This window comes from Hylobates moloch, unplaced genomic scaffold (genome assembly GCF_009828535.3).
Source record: "Hylobates moloch isolate HMO894 unplaced genomic scaffold, HMol_V3 SCAFFOLD_11, whole genome shotgun sequence".
NCBI classification, from domain to species: Eukaryota; Metazoa; Chordata; class Mammalia; order Primates; family Hylobatidae; genus Hylobates; species Hylobates moloch.
The window spans coordinates 15438754-15457047 of NW_026652286.1; the positions used below are offsets into that span (position 1 = coordinate 15438754).

The 18294-nt window shown below is 53.6% G+C and overlaps 2 protein-coding genes across 7 annotated transcripts in view; one reads left to right on the plus strand and one right to left on the minus strand.

Moving 5' to 3' along the window:
- Nucleotides 1–1663: 1663 nt before the first annotated feature.
- On the minus strand, nucleotides 1664–4667 carry LOC116477229 (uncharacterized). Its single transcript, XM_058446503.1, has 3 exons — nucleotides 4502–4667; nucleotides 4276–4319; nucleotides 1664–3268 (listed from the first exon to the last, which is right to left on the minus strand). The coding sequence occupies exons 1-3, from the start codon at nucleotides 4509–4511 to the stop codon at nucleotides 2960–2962; spliced, it is 363 nt and encodes a 120-aa protein (XP_058302486.1). The 5' UTR covers nucleotides 4512–4667; the 3' UTR covers nucleotides 1664–2959.
- Nucleotides 4668–5578: 911 nt separating this feature from the next.
- Nucleotides 5579–18294, plus strand: part of WT1 (WT1 transcription factor) — a 48232-nt gene continuing 35516 nt past the window's right edge. For 3 of the 6 annotated variants that reach the window (XM_032167996.2, XM_032167997.2, XM_032167998.2), the window contains exons 1-3: nucleotides 5579–6418; nucleotides 12418–12540; nucleotides 12980–13082. In XM_032167996.2, the coding sequence (XP_032023887.1) occupies nucleotides 5977–6418; nucleotides 12418–12540; nucleotides 12980–13082 (668 nt within the window). In that variant the 5' untranslated portion in view covers nucleotides 5579–5976. Of the gene's footprint in view, nucleotides 6419–10278; nucleotides 10563–12417; nucleotides 12541–12979; nucleotides 13083–18294 lie in introns of those variants that run through there. The other 3 variants (XM_032168000.2, XM_032168001.1, XM_058446502.1) reach the window with 2 other exon arrangements.

Sequence of the window (18294 nt, forward strand, 5' to 3'; positions counted from 1 at the left end):
CCCAGACGAAGGCCCAGGTAGCTCTTCTCTACTGGCTAATCCATTATCTGTGTGAAGAGCCAGTGCCTCCTCTGGGTGGATTTTTGTGAAGCTAAACTGACCTTTGGGGGAAAAATGCATTCTACAGAAAGCAATGCCTTTCTCTCTCTAGTCATCTTTTTTTTCTCTTATTCCTTTGCTCTCAAATATATCCTGCATACCTTTCTTTAAAAACATATTATCTAAGAAGACTCCAAATGTAAACGGTTGAAATTTTTCCTTTCCATCATACTTCCTGAGCCACCACTATGTTAACAGACTGCTCTAAAGAATATCCCCTTCCTGCCCTGCTGCACCCTCCTCCTGTGTTCCTAACTCAACCTTGGATATTTTTACAACATATATTCAGTTTGAAAGATAATACTGATACCTTGTTTTATATGAACATTTATACACCAGGACCCTGGCAAGGGACTGACTTCATTGGGATACTTTATGGCTTAATACATCCGAATGATTTATATCTCGTTTTGTCTAAGCATTTATGCTAATAAATTTAACAGATTCTCCAGTACTGCCTGGTCCTTCATTTTCTTCAGGGGGTCAAAGTGAGAGGAAAATAAAGCAGGGTGTTACTAAAGAAAGAAGAAAGAAATTGCTAAACCAATTTAGAACACAAATAAAATTACTGCACAAATAAAATCTCTGCTTATGATTAAGCTGGAATGGCAGTCAAAAAAGAAAAGGGGGAAAAAAAGTTCCTAGACGCAGGTAGATTTCTATAATTAAGCCGTTTCTCAAAGGGGAAGTAAATGTGACAGAATATTTAGCAAGCTAATTTACTGAGGAATATTTTGTTCCCGTATAATTAAATTCAACACTGAGGTAAAACTGACAACTATTAAACTGAGGGCAGTTGGGAGAGGGAAAGGGGATGAGATAAAATCCAGTCTATAAAACATTCCATTATGTTTTATAGGTTAAAAAACACAAAAGAAATACTTGGAAAGAATTGTCTAAGACGGAAAGATTTTAAGATTGTGTGACTTTTTTCATTTTTTTTTTTACAGGTGCAGAATAATTTTTTTTCCCTCTCTCGTGGTTTTTCTTTTCCCCATTTTTTTCCCCTGTTGTTTGCAAAGTTGAATCTGGGGTCAGGAGTTCTAATTGTAACCTCAGACTGGAATTCCAGATGGTGCGCTCAGGACTGGAAGCAACTCTCAGTTCATCAATTTCATGGGCCTACGTATCTGCTCTGGCCACGGCCTGGCCTCCATCCCCACTGTGGCATTAATGCAGAACAAATTGAGACATATCCTCTATATAATTAGTTCCAGAATTTAAGAAGATTTACGGTATAATAATAGAGGCAGTGCCGCGGAATCCTTTCATTGAGGACTCTCGGGGAGCTCGGGGACCATCTCGCGGTGGCATCAGAACAGACGGGTAACCCCGGCGGCTCCAGGCACTGCGAACTGGGGGAGAGGGGGAAATTTTGCAGCGCACTGGGCAGTACCTAATGGTTCCGGGCCCCCAGATACGGTCAGCGAGGAGAGTTAGGACCGTAAGTGGGGACTGGTTAAAAGAAAAATCGAGTTAATTTTGAAATGTTCAGAAGAAGCTGGGAGTAGTTATCACAAAGCCCCTCCCTTGCCCCCCCCTTTTTTTAAATTAAAGAAATGACGTTGAAATTTTTACCGCCAGCGCGGGGCTGGGAACCATCCTAAACACTTGCCCTGCAGCCCCGAGTGGGCAGATTTCGAGGAGTTGGAGTCGGCGGGGAAGGGAGGAAAAGCTGTCGGGCTGTCTTGCGCATGGGGCTCGGGGCGCGGGCCCCGGGGAGAGGCGCTAGTCGCCTCTCTCGCGACAGGCGGCAGCGAGGTCGAGTCACTCTTTATTACGGCCTGCGGGCCCCGCGCGCAGTGTGCCTGTCCCCGCCCTTGACCGATCGCAGCGCTTTGGGGTGTTTAATCAGTTGTCCGCGGCCGCTGGGTGACTCCCGGAAGGCGGCCCGGGCGTGCGCACTGGTCCCTGGGGTTGCGGCTGTAGCAGCCCAGCTCCGCGCTCCGTCAGATGCAGTGGACAGCGCCGGGGTGAAAGTAGGGGTTGAGACATCCTCACTGCCCTGCTCCCACCCAGCCTCGATTTTTTCATATTGCAATAATCATGCACCTTCGAGGCCGGGATGCCTGCTGTTTGCCAGTGTATCAACGCCACATGGTTTTCCAGGGGCTGTCCTCGCCTCTGCATCCCATTAGCTCTGAAGAGGTAGAGGGGTGGTGGGTAAAACCTCCAATTGGACGTTGAGAGACCCGGGTTTCAGCTCGGCTTTGCCGCTCACTTGCTTCCGGTCCTTAAACAGTAGTAGTAACAAAAAACTGTAAAGTTGATTGAGTCAAAGGCCAACACTACTCTCCTATCTAATCCTCAGAACAACTCTATGAGGTGGGCGCTAGTATCCCATTATCTCGTTTGGCCAGTAAGGAAACTGAGGCTCAGAGAGACTGCGGAACTCTTCTAGGGTCACACAGCTGTTGGTTACCTGGCAGAGCTGAGGTTCCACTCTGGGGCCACCACTCCCTTGCTGTTTACCGCTGCGCTCCATAGACTGCCTCTCCTTCGGCTGTCTGGGCCTCAGTTTCCTTCTCTGTAAAACGAGAAGTTTAATCTGCAGCTTTCTTTGCCAATCGGTGGTTCAGACCAGGAACCTCTGCCACAGATCTCGGCGCTTACGGGGGTAAGAAGGTGGGTGAAAGAAGGGAGCACCCAGTTTTCCACAGCCTACTTTTCCCTGGGACCTCGCGAAGGGCGGGCCTCGCGAGCTAAAGGAGGTGCAGGAGAGCTCCTATCGTCCGCAGCGGGTGAAGGTGCTACCCGCCTTCGTGCTAGGCTGTTAAGTCCTGGTGCTTAGCTCAGGGCGCCAAGGCCAGTGTAGCGGGCGCGTCCCCCTTGGGTAACCTCAGGTCTCCCGCAGAGAACGTTACCCACAAGAAAGAAGAGGAGAGAGAGGCATGGAGAGCCCTGCGACTGCAGGAGTACGTAAGTTCCCCAGCGCTGGCTTAGTGTCGCCTGGGCTTCCGGGAATGTGGATCCGTGGGGGTCGTACGGAGACTTCCTGTCGAGTCCCTGGGGTCCTCCGACTGCGGCTCCTGAGCTTAGCACTTACTTCTCGGCCCCGCAGGCTGCAGGGAACTCCTCCCATCTCTTCAATCAGAGAAGTCCAAATTGGGCGAGGGGGCACCCCGGGGTTCGCACCGGTGCTCTTCCCCTCCCCGCCCCCACAAGGATTCTGAGAAAATAAATGGCAGAGGAGAGAGGAGTTCTACATTTGCTTGGCTCCCCTTTCCTCCTACCCACCCCTACATCCCTCACCCCGGGGCAAAAGCTTATTTTTTAAAAACGTTGGCAGAGATTTACGTGTCTTTGCCCTACCTGGGTTTCACAAACACAAAGACTCACATTCAAGCCAGACTCCCTTCAGAAAACCTCCTCTCCCCCCGCTAAAAGTGCCAACGATGGTAAAAGAAGAAACAATCTCAATCTTTTCGTTTGGAAATGAAAGTCGCCGGCTTTTCATAAAGGGCTCCTCGTCCCTCACAGTGCTTGAGTCCTAGTTAAGAAAAACGACTTCCAAGTAGAAATAATAGGCGGGGAGAAGGAAGGGAGATACAGGGATCTGGGGGGTTCTTAGGGCAACCGGCAGTGAATTTTGTCTAGAGAGTCCTTTCTCCACTCAAAAAACCAAACGCGCGAGCCCCGTGAAAGGTTTAGGGATAGAGCGTATGGGAGAGGACTGAGCAGAGAGCGTAGGGGGCAGTGTCTTGTAGAATCCTTCTTTTCTTAATAATAATTTTAAAAGCTTCTGAGTGGAGACGAAGCAAAGTCAAGCAGCAAAGGTGGCCTGGGGGGCAAGCGGAGGGCTCAAGTTCCGTATCTTTACCCTCAGGGTCTCCTGCGCCTAAGGGATGCTCATCCCCAAGAAGTGCGCCCTTCGAGTAAGTCCTCCGCACACACTTCGGGTCCGCAGCCAGAATTTAATGGCGACAACGTTTACGCAATGCAAGCTAAAAACCAAAGCGTAAAAAATGACTATGTCATTTATTGAAACGCCATTCTTTGTCAAACTGCAACTACTTTGTTTCACATAAGTTTGGCCGGAAAGCTTGGAGCCCCAGACAGGGCCAGCCAGGTACAGGAGGCCGGACTGCAACCGGTTGCTTCCCTCCCGTCGCGCCTGGCGGTCCCACGCTGCGCCGTCGCTGCTGCCTCCTGGCGCCCCTGGGATTTTATACGCACCTCTGAAACACGCTCCGCTCCGGGCTCCCGGTTCTTCTCCTTGCCTAGGGGTTGTTTCCCAATAGATCCTGACTCCTTTAGAAGATCCAAAAACCAAACCAAAACAACCCCCCCTCTCCCGCCCCAAACACCTGCTCTGGGGCGCGGGGGCTGCCAAACAGAGACTAGATGAAGGGAGTCAGATTTAGCGAAGCTCTTCTGAGTTCCCAAGGATTCGAATACTAACTCGCGCCCATGGGCCGATGGAGGTTCTCCCTACTCCACTCCTTGGTCCCCTTAACTGGTTTCCGCCTCCTGGTCAATCACTGAGCAACCGGAATGGTATCCTCGACCAGGGCCGCAGGCAGTGCTCAGCGGAGTGGCTCCAGGAGTTACCCTCTCCCTGCCGGGCTTCGTATCCAAACCCTCCCCTTCACCCCTCCTCCCCAAACTGGGCGCCAGGATGCTCCGGCCGGAATATACGCAGGCTTTGGGCGTTTGCCCAAGGGTTTTCTTCCCTCCCAAACTAGCCGCTGTTTTCCCGGCTTAACCGTAGAAGAATTAGATATTCCTCACTGGAAAGGGAAACTAAGTGCTGCTGACTCTGATTTTAGGGAGGCGGCAACCGCCCTCCGCCGGGCGCAAACCTCACCAAGTAAACAACTACTAGCCGATCCAAACATGCCCGGCTTATAACTGGTGCAACTCCCGGCCACCCAACTGAGGGACGTTCGCCTTCAGTCCCGACCTCTGGAACCCACAAAGGGCCACCTCTTTCCCCAGTGACCCCAAGATCATGGCCACCCCCTACCCGACGGCTCTAGAAGCAAAAGCCAGACTCAAGGGTGCAAAGCAAGGGTACACGCTTCTTTGAAGCCTGAGAGAGTTCTCTCTGCGCTTTCCTGAAGTTCCCGCCCTCTTGGAACCCACCTGCCCCTCCCTCCAAACCACTCTCTTAGATTAACAACCCCATCTCTGCTCCCACCGCATTCGACCCTGCCCGGACTCACTGCTTACCTGAACGGACTCTCCAGTGAGACGAGGCTCCCACACTGGCGAAGGCCAAGAAGGGGAGGTGGGGGGAGGGTTGTGCCACACCGGCCAGCTGAGAGCGCGTGTTGGGTTGAAGAGGAGGGTGTCTCCGAGAGAGACGCTCCCTCGGACCCGCCCCCACCCCCGCTGCGAGGGCGCCCCCAAGGAGCAGCGCGCGCTGCCTGGCCGGGCTTGGGCTGCTGAGTGAATGGAGCGGCCGAGGCTCCTGGCTCCTCCTCCTCCCCGCGCCGCCGGCCCCTCTTATTTGAGCTTTGGGAAGCTGAGGGCAGCCAGGCAGCTGGGGTAAGGAGTTCAAGGCAGCGCCCACACCCGGGGGCTCTCCGCAACCCGACCGCCTGTCCGCTCCCCCACTTCCCGCCCTCCCTCCCACCTACTCATTCACCCACCCACCCACCCAGAGCCGGGACGGCAGCCCAGGCGCCCGGGCCCCGCCGTCTCCTCGCCGCGATCCTGGACTTCCTCTTGCTGCAGGACCCGGCTTCCACGTGTGTCCCGGAGCCGGCGTCTCAGCACACGCTCCGCTCCGGGCCTGGGTGCCTACAGCAGCTAGAGCAGCAGGGAGTCCGGGACCCGGGCGGCCTCTGGGCCAAGTTAGGCGTGGCCGAGGCCAGCGCTGAACGTCTCCATAGCCGGAGGAGCCGCGGGGCGTCCGGGTCTGAGCCGCAGCAAATGGGCTCCGACGTGCGGGACCTGAACGCGCTGCTGCCGGCCGTCCCCTCGCTGGGTGGCGGCGGCGGCTGTGCCCTGCCTGTGAGCGGCGCGGCGCAGTGGGCGCCGGTGCTGGACTTTGCGCCCCCGGGCGCTTCGGCTTACGGGTCGTTGGGCGGCCCCGCGCCGCCACCGGCTCCGCCGCCACCCCCGCCGCCGCCGCCTCACTCCTTCATCAAACAGGAGCCGAGCTGGGGCGGCGCGGAGCCGCACGAGGAGCAGTGCCTGAGCGCCTTCACTGTCCACTTTTCCGGCCAGTTCACTGGCACAGCCGGAGCCTGTCGTTACGGGCCCTTCGGTCCTCCTCCGCCCAGTCAGGCGTCATCTGGCCAGGCCAGGATGTTTCCTAACGCGCCCTACCTGCCCAGCTGCCTCGAGAGCCAGCCGGCTATCCGCAATCAAGGTAAGTAGGCCGGGGAGCGCCCCCTACGCGCGGGGCAGTGGCGCCAGGGGCTTGCCGCTCTAGGACACCCCCCTCTCCTACCCCTTTTGCCCGCAGCTCTTACCCAGCTGCTTCCCAAGGGCCGGGAAGATAGCGGAAGCGGCGGCTGGGGAGGAGGCCGAGGAGTGGGAGCGCATGCAGGCACGGGCCCCCGACATCCTCCAAAGCCAGGCAGAGCTGGGAGCCTGACTGTTCGCATGAGCCGGGAGGGCGTCTGGGGCCCCTTAGAGTCCGAGAGATTCCGGGACTGCTAGTCCCCACGGGAGTGGAACCAGGAGACCGGCGCACTGTCTGGCTCTGCCTCGGGGATGAGTTTTGTTAATTAAGGCAACACCAAATTGTCACCAAGCGTTGGGCTTTTCAGACGTCTGGACTCTGGATTCGGAGTGGGACCAGCGCGGGGTGAGCGCCTGTGCTGTGCTGCCTTCGCCGCGATAAAAATGTCCAGGAGCACTTCCAGCCCTTATAATACGGTGTTGGCACACACTAGGTGCACATTAAGTATCGTAGAGAACTAGAACGAGCACATGCACCGCCAGTAACTAACTGGCTTTCTGGAACCGCGTCGTGTCCGCATATAGCTCCCGCGTATGGTAAATACAGAAGTGGATCTTTATTGGGCTTCGCTCAGGCGGCGGCCACGCAGGTTCTGGGGATGGAACAGAACTTGACTTATCCGATTCCAAGCTATGCGGGACCAGCTTCTACCGCAGGCAGTGGAAGGAGGCATGAGCTTTGGCCTTTCAGCGCATCTGGGGCGCCTCTTCATCTTGTAAACGCGGGTCTCAGCTGGGACAGTATTTCTTCAAGACCTGGGGTTAGAACAAGGACAGGGTTATTCGCTGTGCTTAGTCGGGATACAAGGAGGGAACTCGGCACACGATAAGTATCAGATTGGTTTCTCATGCCGCGGCGCCCGCCCACCTCTCTTTCGCCTGGGCGGCGAGGACCCGATCCTGCGGAGCCCCTGTAGTTTGCCCTCTTCATTTATTTTCAGTGGAGTTCCGCGCTATTGAGAACCAAAGCCAGTTCGGTTTGATTCGGTAATTTAGTAAACGCTTTACTAACACAATGGCGGATGCTTTTCCTGGAGCAAAATTACTCGAGGGCCTAGGGACTGGGATGTTTTTGGAATGCGTGGGAAGCAAAGTGTATCTTTTGCGGGAGGTACCTTCCCCCAAGGCTCCGGAGAAGGGCTCTGCGTTGCCCGCCTTCACCCGCGCCTTCTAAACGCGCGTCTTCAGGCCGCTCCTACCTTAGCACCGGGCCCACTCGAAGCCTTGGAGAAATCGAAACTGCCCTTTTCTTCCGGAGAATCTGGGATCACTGTCCTGCGGAGGAACCGCAAGCAGACCCAAGGGTTGCCTCCACTCTGTCTTTAGTTAGTGAAATTAGTGTTTTGTACTCAAGGGGCGTTGGGACAACTTACTGGTCGCTGAGGCTTATGTTCTTTGATCAGATCGCGCCACCTTTGTTTAGCAGGCTGGTGTTACTTTTGGGGAGTTTCTAGGTCTCAGTGTCCCCGTCTATAAGAGGACAGCTAGGATGGACAACCTAGAGACTGGGTCCGGCTTGAAGTTATACGCCATAAATGGAGAAGCGCGACCCACCACCCTCTTGGGGCTTTAAATATGGAACTCGGCAACCCATCTAAACATCTGTGACTGAGAAACCATGAATCTCTGTCTGCATGTGTGCTATTTGGAGGGGGTTGAGAAACCATCGACTCCATGCCCCTGGGGTACAAAATACTACTATGCCATTATCTTTTTAGTACTTCTAGGGGATTTTTGAAACCTGGGTTCTGTCGCTTCAGTTTGGGTCCCTTGTCCAGCCCTTTTCAGGGCAGTTCTGGTGCCTGGGATCTTATCACACATCATGGGGGGTGAGACTGTGGGTTTTGCAGCCAGCAGGCATTACACTTCTGGAAGATATCTGGATTCCTCTGTAATATACAGGCGCGGCTGCCATAGAGAAAAAGTTAAAAGGGGACCAGGACTAGCAGGTGAATGTATCCTCCTTCTCCATCCTGGAAAAAAGCCCAATGGAGAGAGGGCCCCAGATTCAAATCATATAGCCTGGAAGCACTATCTCCAGGTTTAAGTTTTGTCTTGCAATGAAAACAGATGGGTCCAGCTTACTCAGCCCTTGAGGCTCACTGGGCAGCTTGGATGTGAGAAGGGCTCCAGCTGCTATCCTGGAGTGGGCAACAAGAACGGCCCTCGAGATTCTGGGTTTATTCTTTTGATTTCCAGGGTCTCTGCTGCTTCCCCAGGAATGCAGGACCTGGCCCAAGACTTGGGCTGTGAGAGGCAAGGGCATCAACTCTCTCAAAAATGTGGAAATGGCCATCAGAGCGCCAAGGCCAAACCCCAGGGGAGAGGAATCAAGGCCGTCTCTGGATCCCTAGGGCAGCCTAGCCATGGTGTACAGGCAGGGGCAATTGGTGGTACCCACTCACAACCGCCCAAAACTTCACAAGCATGTTCATATTTTAATTTCTTAAATATTATATCTGGCATCCTAATCTTGTAAACATTAATTCAGCAAACACCAATCGCCTACTTGGTCAGGCACTGGGTTGTGAATATTAATTAAGACAATGGCCTCAAGAACCTTTGCAAGAAGCTCACCAGCTAATCCTGGAGAAGCCCCTTGTTTTGGATGAGGAAATCCAGGTTCTATGAGATTAGGTGGCAGAGGTGGGATTTGAACCCAGACCATTCTAGGGTGTTTCTACTCCTTTTCCAGGGATCTTGGCCCCACCGTTGAGATGGATTTCTTCTGGACCGCGGGAGGGGCACCAAACTCTTAGTCCGTGTGTGGGGGTTGACGGGTTTGTGAGGGCAGATGTGGCGTGAGGACTTGAGTAGCCCCAGACTAGATGCAAGGCTTAAGGAGGAGGGGAAAAAAGCTTGCTTGGGCCGGACGCGGTGGCTCAAGGCGGTTGGATCACCTGAGGTCAGGAGTTTGAGACGAGCCTGGCCAACATGGCAAAACCCTGTCTCTACTAAAAATACAAAAAAAAATTGGCCGTGCTTGGTGACGGGCGCCTATAATCCCAGCTACTCGGGAGGCTGAGGCACGATAATCGTTTGAACCCGGGAGGCTGAGTTTGAAATGAGCCGAGATCGTGCCACTGCATTGCAGCCTGGGCGACAGAGCGAAACTCCGTCTCAAAAAAAAAAAAAAAAAAAAAAGAGGTTGCTTGCTAGTCTACTGATCCCGCAGCCCCGCAGGCTCGCAGAACCCTAACACATGATTAGGCCTGGGATCATCAGGCCACCCTAGGGTCAGATGCGGAGGCCTGCGAAGCCCGAGGGCCAAAGGCTCCCCCTTCTGGTCACATAGGAGAGGGTATTTTGTTGGGGGACAGGTTTTCCCCAGTCACGGTGCAGCTGCAGTCATCGTTTTCAGCCTTCTGAGCACCTTCCTGGCTGAGCCTGCTGTCCATTTCACCCCTCAGCTCTCCCAGCCCGGCAGGGCCAGGCGGTTCCCCGCTTCTCTGCAGCCGCGGGCGGGGGAGGAGGGCACAGAGCGCGTCTCGCCTATTCACGCACGGTCAAGGTTGCGCTCCCCTCCTGGGCCGGGACTAACCGTGGGAAAGGCGCTACCTTGGCCACTCGATTCTCTCCCTCCAAGGCCTGTACAAGGAGCCTTTGAACACCCTGCTCCTTCCAGCCGGCAGCTGTACCTCCCCTGGCCCCTGCCCCCGCACTCTCCGCGCCAGGCCCATCGCTGGTCCCAGGGACAGCGCGCTCTAATCAAACCCGCGTCCGATAAGCTTCTAATTAAAGGATACCTCCCTCCGCTCCGCAGACGCTTTCACCACTGCCCCTCCCGGGGGGACCTGAAGGAGGGGGTTCGAGGCCGGTCTCTGCCCGCGGAGGTCCGCGTGTCCCGTCTGGGAGGGGGCCTAGGAGGCCTCGCGGGCCACAGGCATCCTTGGGCCCGAGTTCTGGGGTGCGGACGGACGTCTCGAGAGTGGGTGCCGCAACTCGAGACCCACGGCCCTCGCCGGGCACGGACAGTTGCGGAGCAGGGCTCTGAGGATTGTGCAGTGCCCTGGGTCCCTGCCTACTCTTCGGCTCAGGAATGGAGAAGGGTTCGTCTAGAGAAAACTTCTTCGTAGCTTCTATTTCGTCTCCCTCTCTCTCTGTCTCTCTCTCTCTCTCTCTTTTTAGTATCCTTTCAGAAATTTGGCCTTCCCTCCGGGCGATAGTGGGTGCGCAGAGCCAAATTTCGTTTGTAAGCTCATCTATAGGCCTCAAAGAGGGCCAGGCCTCAGGTTTCACAAGGAAGTCTCTGGAAGCCCAAACGTGCTCACCCACGCTGGGGAGCTAACGGGCCGGGGTTATCTTTGCCCACTTAGCAGGCGAGAAATGGAGGCCCTCGGGGTCATATGATAAAAGCTGGTGGCTTCTCAAATCCCCAACGTGTGGTGCTGAGCACTGTGTGACTTAAGCCTGGACCTGTACTATCCGGGAGTTAGGATTTGCCCCCTCCTTCCCTCCCTTGCACTCTGCCACACCATCCTCCAAGCTCATGCCTCTGTTGCCTCGAGAAGCTTTTTTTTTTTTTTTTTTTTTTCTGGGCGGGGGGTGGTGGTGGTGTGTTTGCGTGAGTGTGCGTGTGTGTTTCGAAAATGGAGGTAACGATGCCCTGGGTCCTGCTCAGCGGCTGAGTCCCGCTTAAGTCTTTGGAGGCACTTTGATCAAATCGTGCAAGAATGGGAGAATGGGTGCTGTTTGACCCAACTTACTCCTGAGAATTTTGTGAAGTTTGGAGACCCAGGGCAGTCGCTGGGCTAGGAGGATCGGAGGCTGGTGGGGTGGCTCTGCCAGGATCCCATAGGAGCAGCTCTCCTTTGCCATTGTGCCTGGACTTCAGGCCACAGACTCTGGAACTTGTAGAGGAATGGGACCCCACCCTTGGGTTCCGGGGCCAATGACGGATCTTTAGCCATAGGATCCTTTTCCCCAGAGGCAGCAACAGCTTTCCAGAAGCTTGTAGGGGTATATGTTTAAAGCAATTTAATAACAAAAATTATAAAAGACTATGTTTTCCAACTGAGGCTCCACGCTCTTTTTCTCACTTTGGGGGGGGGGGAAATGCCAGGATTTCTCTAGGGGGAAACTGAGGCAAAGGACCCAAGCACTACCATGGAGGGAATGGGAGATACAGTGTCAGGCACACTCTAAAGGAAACTGGTTGTCCAGCCTGGGGAGCGAGGAAGTTGGCTCCTACAGCAGTGGTCAGGGTCGGACCTCTGGGCGCAAGGTGGGTCCCATAGTGGGGAGGAGGAGGAGAGCGCAGGGTCGCCATCTGAAGGCCCAACTGGAAGGGGCCCTTGTTTTCCCCCTCATCGGCTTTCCCTTGGGCCTCAGGTGTCATGGTGTCGGGTCGGGTAGTCCCAGACAGATAACATTACTCGGTAATTACTCTTCCCATTTTTAAGACCAGGCCATTTAACTGGCTCCGAGTAATTAATGAAAGTTGGTGCGCGGGCCCCTGATTTACAGCTCAGAGTCAGCGCGGGGTTAGCCCAGCGGATTCATTTCGCTTGCCCGCGCTGCTCCTGCGGGAGAGCTGCAGAGTTTGTTTTTTGGGGGTGAACAACTTTCTCTGTCGATCAGGCAACGAGTTTTATACTTAACTTGCCAGGGGTTCGCTGCCGAAGCGGCAGAGACCATAGAATACTGAGGCATAAATAAATTGGGAAAAAGCGAGGTCGGGGTTTTAGTCAGAAAAGGATGGAGAAGCCTGTCCCGAGGTCACATCCAGGGACTTGGGCCGTCTTCCTGCCGAAAGTCCTGGAGGCTGGTGGGGCTGGATGCTCCTCTGCTGGGGGTCCTAATGCGGGGTTCAGCGCACACCCCCCGCCCGTGGCTGGTTCAGACCCACTGCCCCGTCTTACGAGAGCCCGGCTGACACTGTGCTTCTCTCCGCCGCTCCCGCAGGTTACAGCACGGTCACCTTCGACGGGACGCCCAGCTACGGTCACACGCCCTCGCACCACGCCGCGCAGTTCCCCAACCACTCCTTCAAGCATGAGGATCCCATGGGCCAGCAGGGCTCGCTGGGTAAGCGAGCGGGAACCAAGTGGAGTCCTTCTCCCCTTCTTCCGTGCTATCCTCCTCTCCCCCAGGAATTCCCAACCCACAGCAAATTAGGCAAAGGAGGACATCTAAAAGGACCTTAGAAATCATTACCCCAGTGGCACTGTATTTAAAGGACAAGACTAGGTCTCCCTCCATCCCAAGTACGTTAGGGACATCGCCATCCAACTAAGTCTATGAATGCCCGGAGGGCCTTTTGGGTGCACCGCGCAGCGACTGCTAGGGGGATGCAAAGTGAGAGGCTTAGCTTCTTGCATTCTGGACGGCCTTGCTCCGTACGCTGCTCATCCAGGCCCCAGTGCCCCAGGCTCAGGATCTCGCGTCTCCCCCAACCCCTGCCCGCAGCCTCGCACCCCGAGCCCTTGGGGCGCACTCGCTCAGCTGTCTTCGGTTCTCTCTGCAGGTGAGCAGCAGTACTCGGTGCCGCCTCCGGTCTATGGCTGCCACACCCCCACCGACAGCTGCACCGGCAGCCAGGCTTTGCTGCTGAGGACGCCCTACAGCAGGTAGGAAGGCGCTGGGCTCTGCGTCTGGGTCCCTGGGACCCCGGAGGGGACTTGGGAACGCCCGAACCGGGCAGCCCCGAATGCGGGCATGCAGGGTCTTGGTGGCACGAGACGCCTCGACTCCACTCTACTACTTAGAGGAAATTAAAGCTGATCTCCCTGGTCTCTGAGTTGTTCTTATGTTGTATAAAAATGAGGACAATTACTGTTTCGAGCTGAAGAAGAAGCGGCGCTCGAGAAGTTATTATTATTATTTTTAGAAGGTCTTTACAGGGAGGAATTTACCTTCATCGAGACTAAATATTAAACACAGAGTCCACTCCCACTCGGTTCTGAGCCTTCAAACCCATCCAATGGCCACACCGGCCAGGCTACCTCTAAGGCGAGTACCCTGGGCCACAGCCTTGGCCGCAGCCTTCTCCCCACCTCAACCCTCCAGGGTTTCGGCCCGTGGCAGCGCTTTGTGGACGTCGTTCCCAGCGCCCCTGCTACGCTCTGGGGTGGGCCCCCGGCCTGGGTGCGGGACGGAGGTCCGGTCGCAACAGGGCCCTGCGGGGAGGCTGCTCTGGCCCGCGTGGGACCTTCTTCCTGTGCGCAGGAGGCCCAAGGCCAGCTTCATTCCCTTCCAAGCTTTTCCCCGCTCTGTGCTTCCTCTTCTCGCCTCTCTCCACCTTCTCTCCCCCAAATTTCTTCTTCAACTTTGGGTGAACTTGGCCGGCCGCCCGCGTCTGCGATAGGGTTGCCTAGTAACTGCGGCGCACACCAGCCCGCATGGGGCTGGAAATTGGGGCGGGGGCCGCGGAGCGGCAGCGCGCGGCCTGTGAGGCCCGGGATTGGGCGCGCATGACCTCATAGCCCCCTCCTCCCGGGTGCTCGGGGATCCTGACACCGGCTGCCCCCAAACGCATCGCCATCCTCCCGCCCCTCCGCGCGGGGACCCGGGGTTGACGTCAAGGGAAGGAGGTAGTGAGGTCATGAAGGAAGGAAAAGCGCCTGCCCTGAGAGATTGGGTGGGGGAGTGGCCGCGCCTGGGGAACTGTCCAGTCCCGCAGGTGGAGGAGGGGCGGGAGTCCTCGATCTGGAGCGAGGCGCAGCCCCAGGCTCTTGCTGCCCTTATGAGAGTGAGCCCGGGGCTGGCCTGGCTCTCGCATCTAAGGTTCTCCTTCCCGGGAGTTTCTAGAGAGGTGCAGGGACGCGCCCCTTCTGTTTCTAACGCCTGAGGCGCGCGGACCTGGGAAACCTTTTTTTTTCTTTTTTTTTCCCCGAGAACATCCGGTTTAGCTATCCGAATATTGGATTCCTCATCACGCTTTTTTTTGGGCGGGGGGAGGCAGGCGGTGGGCAAGAACACCAAATGGTCGCACCTCCCCATCCTTCTTTTTCTGCGTCCCTAGCTAGAAATCATTCCCGTTCTGCACCACAGGCGCGGCATGCTGCCCCAAGCCTGCCACCTCAGCGCCTCCCTTCGGTGGGTCAGGTCTTTGGAATGGGGGCAGGATTCGCACCTATTCTCTGAGGTGAATCTCCTTCCCTAGCAAAACTGGCAGCGGGGCCATTGCCATTCTTCTTGAGTAGCTGCTCTCGCCCATTGCCAGGGTGTCATTGCTGTTATTCTAGTAGCCGTCAGGCGGGCTGTTGGAATGGTTCCCACGTAATGACCTTGGTCCATCCCTTCCTCCTTAGCTCCCTGTGGACTCAGTTGGTGTGTCACACTAGGCTGAGAGAAGACCTTGATGCGGGAGTGGGCACTGTCGATATGGGAGGTGTTCTTGGGGGTTGGGGACTGGAAGACATTGCAGTCCAGTGCATCAGTGACTCGAAGCTACACACACATCCGTTACTCCCCTCTCCCAAGCCGAGACTCACCCTGTGGGACCCTAGGAAGGGGTCCATCAGAGCACCTGGCAGCCTTGAAAGAGGAGTCCAGGAAAAACCGATCATTACCACTGGTTTAATAGCAATTCTCCAGGGTGCCTATGGTGGATTTTGACTTAGGTCTGATTTTGTGGTTGCTAGGGAAGTAGGAAACATCACATAAATTTTCACGTTTTCTAACCTAGCTTCTGATTGGCCACCGTATTAAGCACTTCGTCAAATTCACCTTTCAGAAGTATTTGTTTACTTCTATCTTCTTTCTTTATAATTCAGGAACTTTCTTTGGTCCTGTTATTTTTACACAAATCCAATAAAAATACTATTTTTCCCTCTCACAGAAAATTTCCCAAGTAGTAACATCTCAAAAAAGAATTTGTGACCCCTGTAGGAAGAGTTTGTTCCCTTGGAATTTGTGCTGTCTGGATCTTGAAAGCTCCATTCACTCTAAATTAACATTTCCCATCAGTTTTTAAAGATCATGTGCCTCCCTTGCAGTCTAAAGATGAATGGGCAGGTGTAGGAATGTTTTAAACCTGGGTCTGTGCACCAACATTACTACAGTTACATGGTTTCCCTCTTTCCTATTCCTAAACAAGTTTGAAAGGGTATTTAAATGCTTTTGTGAATGCAATGTTTGAAGAAGCATAAAAAGTAGGAGTAAACTTTAATTGCCTAACACCCTAACTTTTGGATTTTAGATATTCAGTGGTGCTTCTACTGGTCCCTGGTTTCATTCATTTTTCTCTCTAAAGTTTGGGACTTTCTGGGGAAAGCTGGCTTGTATTTTGTTTGCCTTGCTGCATTTGACCCCCTGAGGCTGACTGCCCAGCTTTGTCCCCCCCCTCCCTCACCAAACTTCTTCCTCCTCAGTCTTTTTTTTTTCTTTTCGATGCAGTCTCACTCTGTCGCCCAGGCTGGAGTGCAGTGGCACAATCTTGGCTCACTGCAACTCCATCTCCCAGGTTCAAGTGATTCTCATGCCTCAGCCTCCCAAGTAGCTGGGATTATAGGTGTCAGCCACCATGCCCAGCTAATTTTTGTATTTTTAGTAGAGACGGGTTTCACCATGTTGGCCAGGCTGGTCTCAAACTCCTGATCTCAGGTAATCTGCCCACCTTGGCCTCGAAAAGTGCGGGATTACAGGTGTGAGCCACTGTGCTGGGCCTCTTCCCAGTCTTTGGATATACTTTCCCTTGCCAGCCTAAAGAAAGGTAATGGTACAGATCTGACATTAAATAAGCAGAATACAGTGTGGAGTGTGCTTTGAGGACGTTCTCAGAATCCCAGTTCTTTCCTTGTCCCCTGCCCAATTCCCTCCTTTCTCTCAGGTGACAGTTCTGAGGAGTTGCAGCTGCATGTATGTTTGTTGTGGCTATGAACAACAGTGAATAGAAAATGCACTCAATCAGCAACTTATGGGAAGTGACAGGAGGTGGTTTTCTCCATCCTCCTTACCCTCTCCTCTCATATAGAAGGTGGGTGGAGTTTTGTGTAAAGATCGCTAGGGTTTCTGAAACCAGGTGTCTGCCCTTATGGAACCCAGTGATCATTGTTGGATGAAAGCATGAGTCCTTATAACGTAATAACTGGAATTTGTTGCATGCTGACTATATGTTGCTGTGCATGATGTTAAATGGTTCACTCGGTTTACCCATTTAACCCTTTTGACTACTCTTTGAGGCAGGTACTATAATTTCTAGTTTACTGATGCGGAAATAAGTTCAGAGTCTCAAAGTAACTTGCTCAAGGTCACACAGCAAGTGAGAATCAGATTCAGGATTTGATCCTTAGTCTCTTTGACTTCACAGCCCAGCTGTGCTCTGAATCACTGAGTGATACCAGACCACGCAGGATTCCCTATCTGATTACTCCCCGTGTATAGTCAATGTACCACTTTTTTTTTTTTTTTTTTTGAGACGGCGTCTCGCTCTGTTGCAAGGCTGGAGTGCAATGGTGCAATCTCGGCTCACTGCAACCTCTGCCTGCCGGGTTCAAGAGATTCTTCTGCCTCAGCCTCCCAAGTAGCTGGGACTACAGGCATGTGCCACCACGCCCGGCTAATGTTTTGTATTTTTAGTAGAGAGGGGGTTTCACTGTGTTAGCCAGGATGGTCTCAAACTCCTGACCTTGTGATCCACCCGCCTTGGCCTCCCAAAGTGCTGGAATTACAGGTGTGAGCCACTGCGCTGGGCCAATGTATCACTTTTGCTCATAAATCATAAGAGCACATGCTTATGTAGACTTAACATGCACCAGGTACCACTGTAAGCACTTTACAAGTATTGACTTATTTAATCCACCTAGTGACTCTCTGAGGGACACAACAGGTTATCAGTCCCATTTTACAGAGGAGGAAACTCAGGCCCTGAGAAGTAAATTTCCCCAGTGTGACACAGTTAAGGGACAGAAGTGGTGTTCAAATTCAGGCAATACAACTCCAGAATCCATCCTCCTACCCTCTGCACTTGCTTTCTCTCTAGATGGATAAGTGCCATTCTCTTTGTGAAGGTGGCATCTGTCCTCAGTCTCATTCAAGGATGGTCTCCTATTTCCCACAGTTGTGAAAGAAGTCAGTTATCTATTAGTTTTACCTGTAGCTTTCAATAGAAAGTTCTTAGTGGTTTGGGACAGCGTTTTCCCTGAAGGCCATTATCAGAAGCAGACGAGCATTCTCTTAAAGTTCTAACACACAGAGCAGTTGTCTTTCAAACTCCAGACTCCTCCAGTTTTGTTTTTACTACTGGGTGTGAACTGTTGGGGTGAAGTTCAGCCCAGGCACCTAAAGAATTGCAGGGCAGAGACCTTTCTCCCTGTCCATCCAGACCCAGAATGAATGACTGCTTCCAGGACCGCCCTGGTTTGGGCTTGCCCAGAGGGAAGGTCCCAGGGAAAAGTTCTTCTGTCAGTGTAGGGAGTAGTGGGGTCCAACCTTACTAGGCACAATTTCCCCCCTAATTTCTACCCAGAAAAGGCAGCTAGCTGGGCCTTTTCTGATGTCTTTCCTTCCCAGAGTCCCTTTGCCTCATCTGTTTGCTGACTTCCTTGGAGACCCCAGTCCTTGACTATACTGACTTCACATATGATCCTCATAGCTACTTTGGAAAGTTCTGTGCACTGTGTTTGAAAAATATTCCGATGCACACTGATTGTTTCTTTTAGGCATTCTAGCCTTTTCCCTTTCCTTTTGCTCTTTTATTAGGTTTGCATATTCTTCTTTAGCAACTGTGCTACCAATTTAAATGAGGATATTTCCTTTTGCTGTACTTTTGCCTGCTAGCGGGTAAAACCACTCTGACTCTGGAAGCAATCATTTAATGTTAGTCTGTTTTTAACTGAA

Bases quoted from the DNA above. Each gene is read 5' to 3' on its own strand.
- LOC116477229 (XM_058446503.1), bottom strand. The intron at 3,269-4,275 runs GTGCGTATAAAA...TTATTTTCTCAG, and splicing joins GAGCGGAGCGTGTTTCAGAG to AATCCTTGTGGGGGCGGGGA.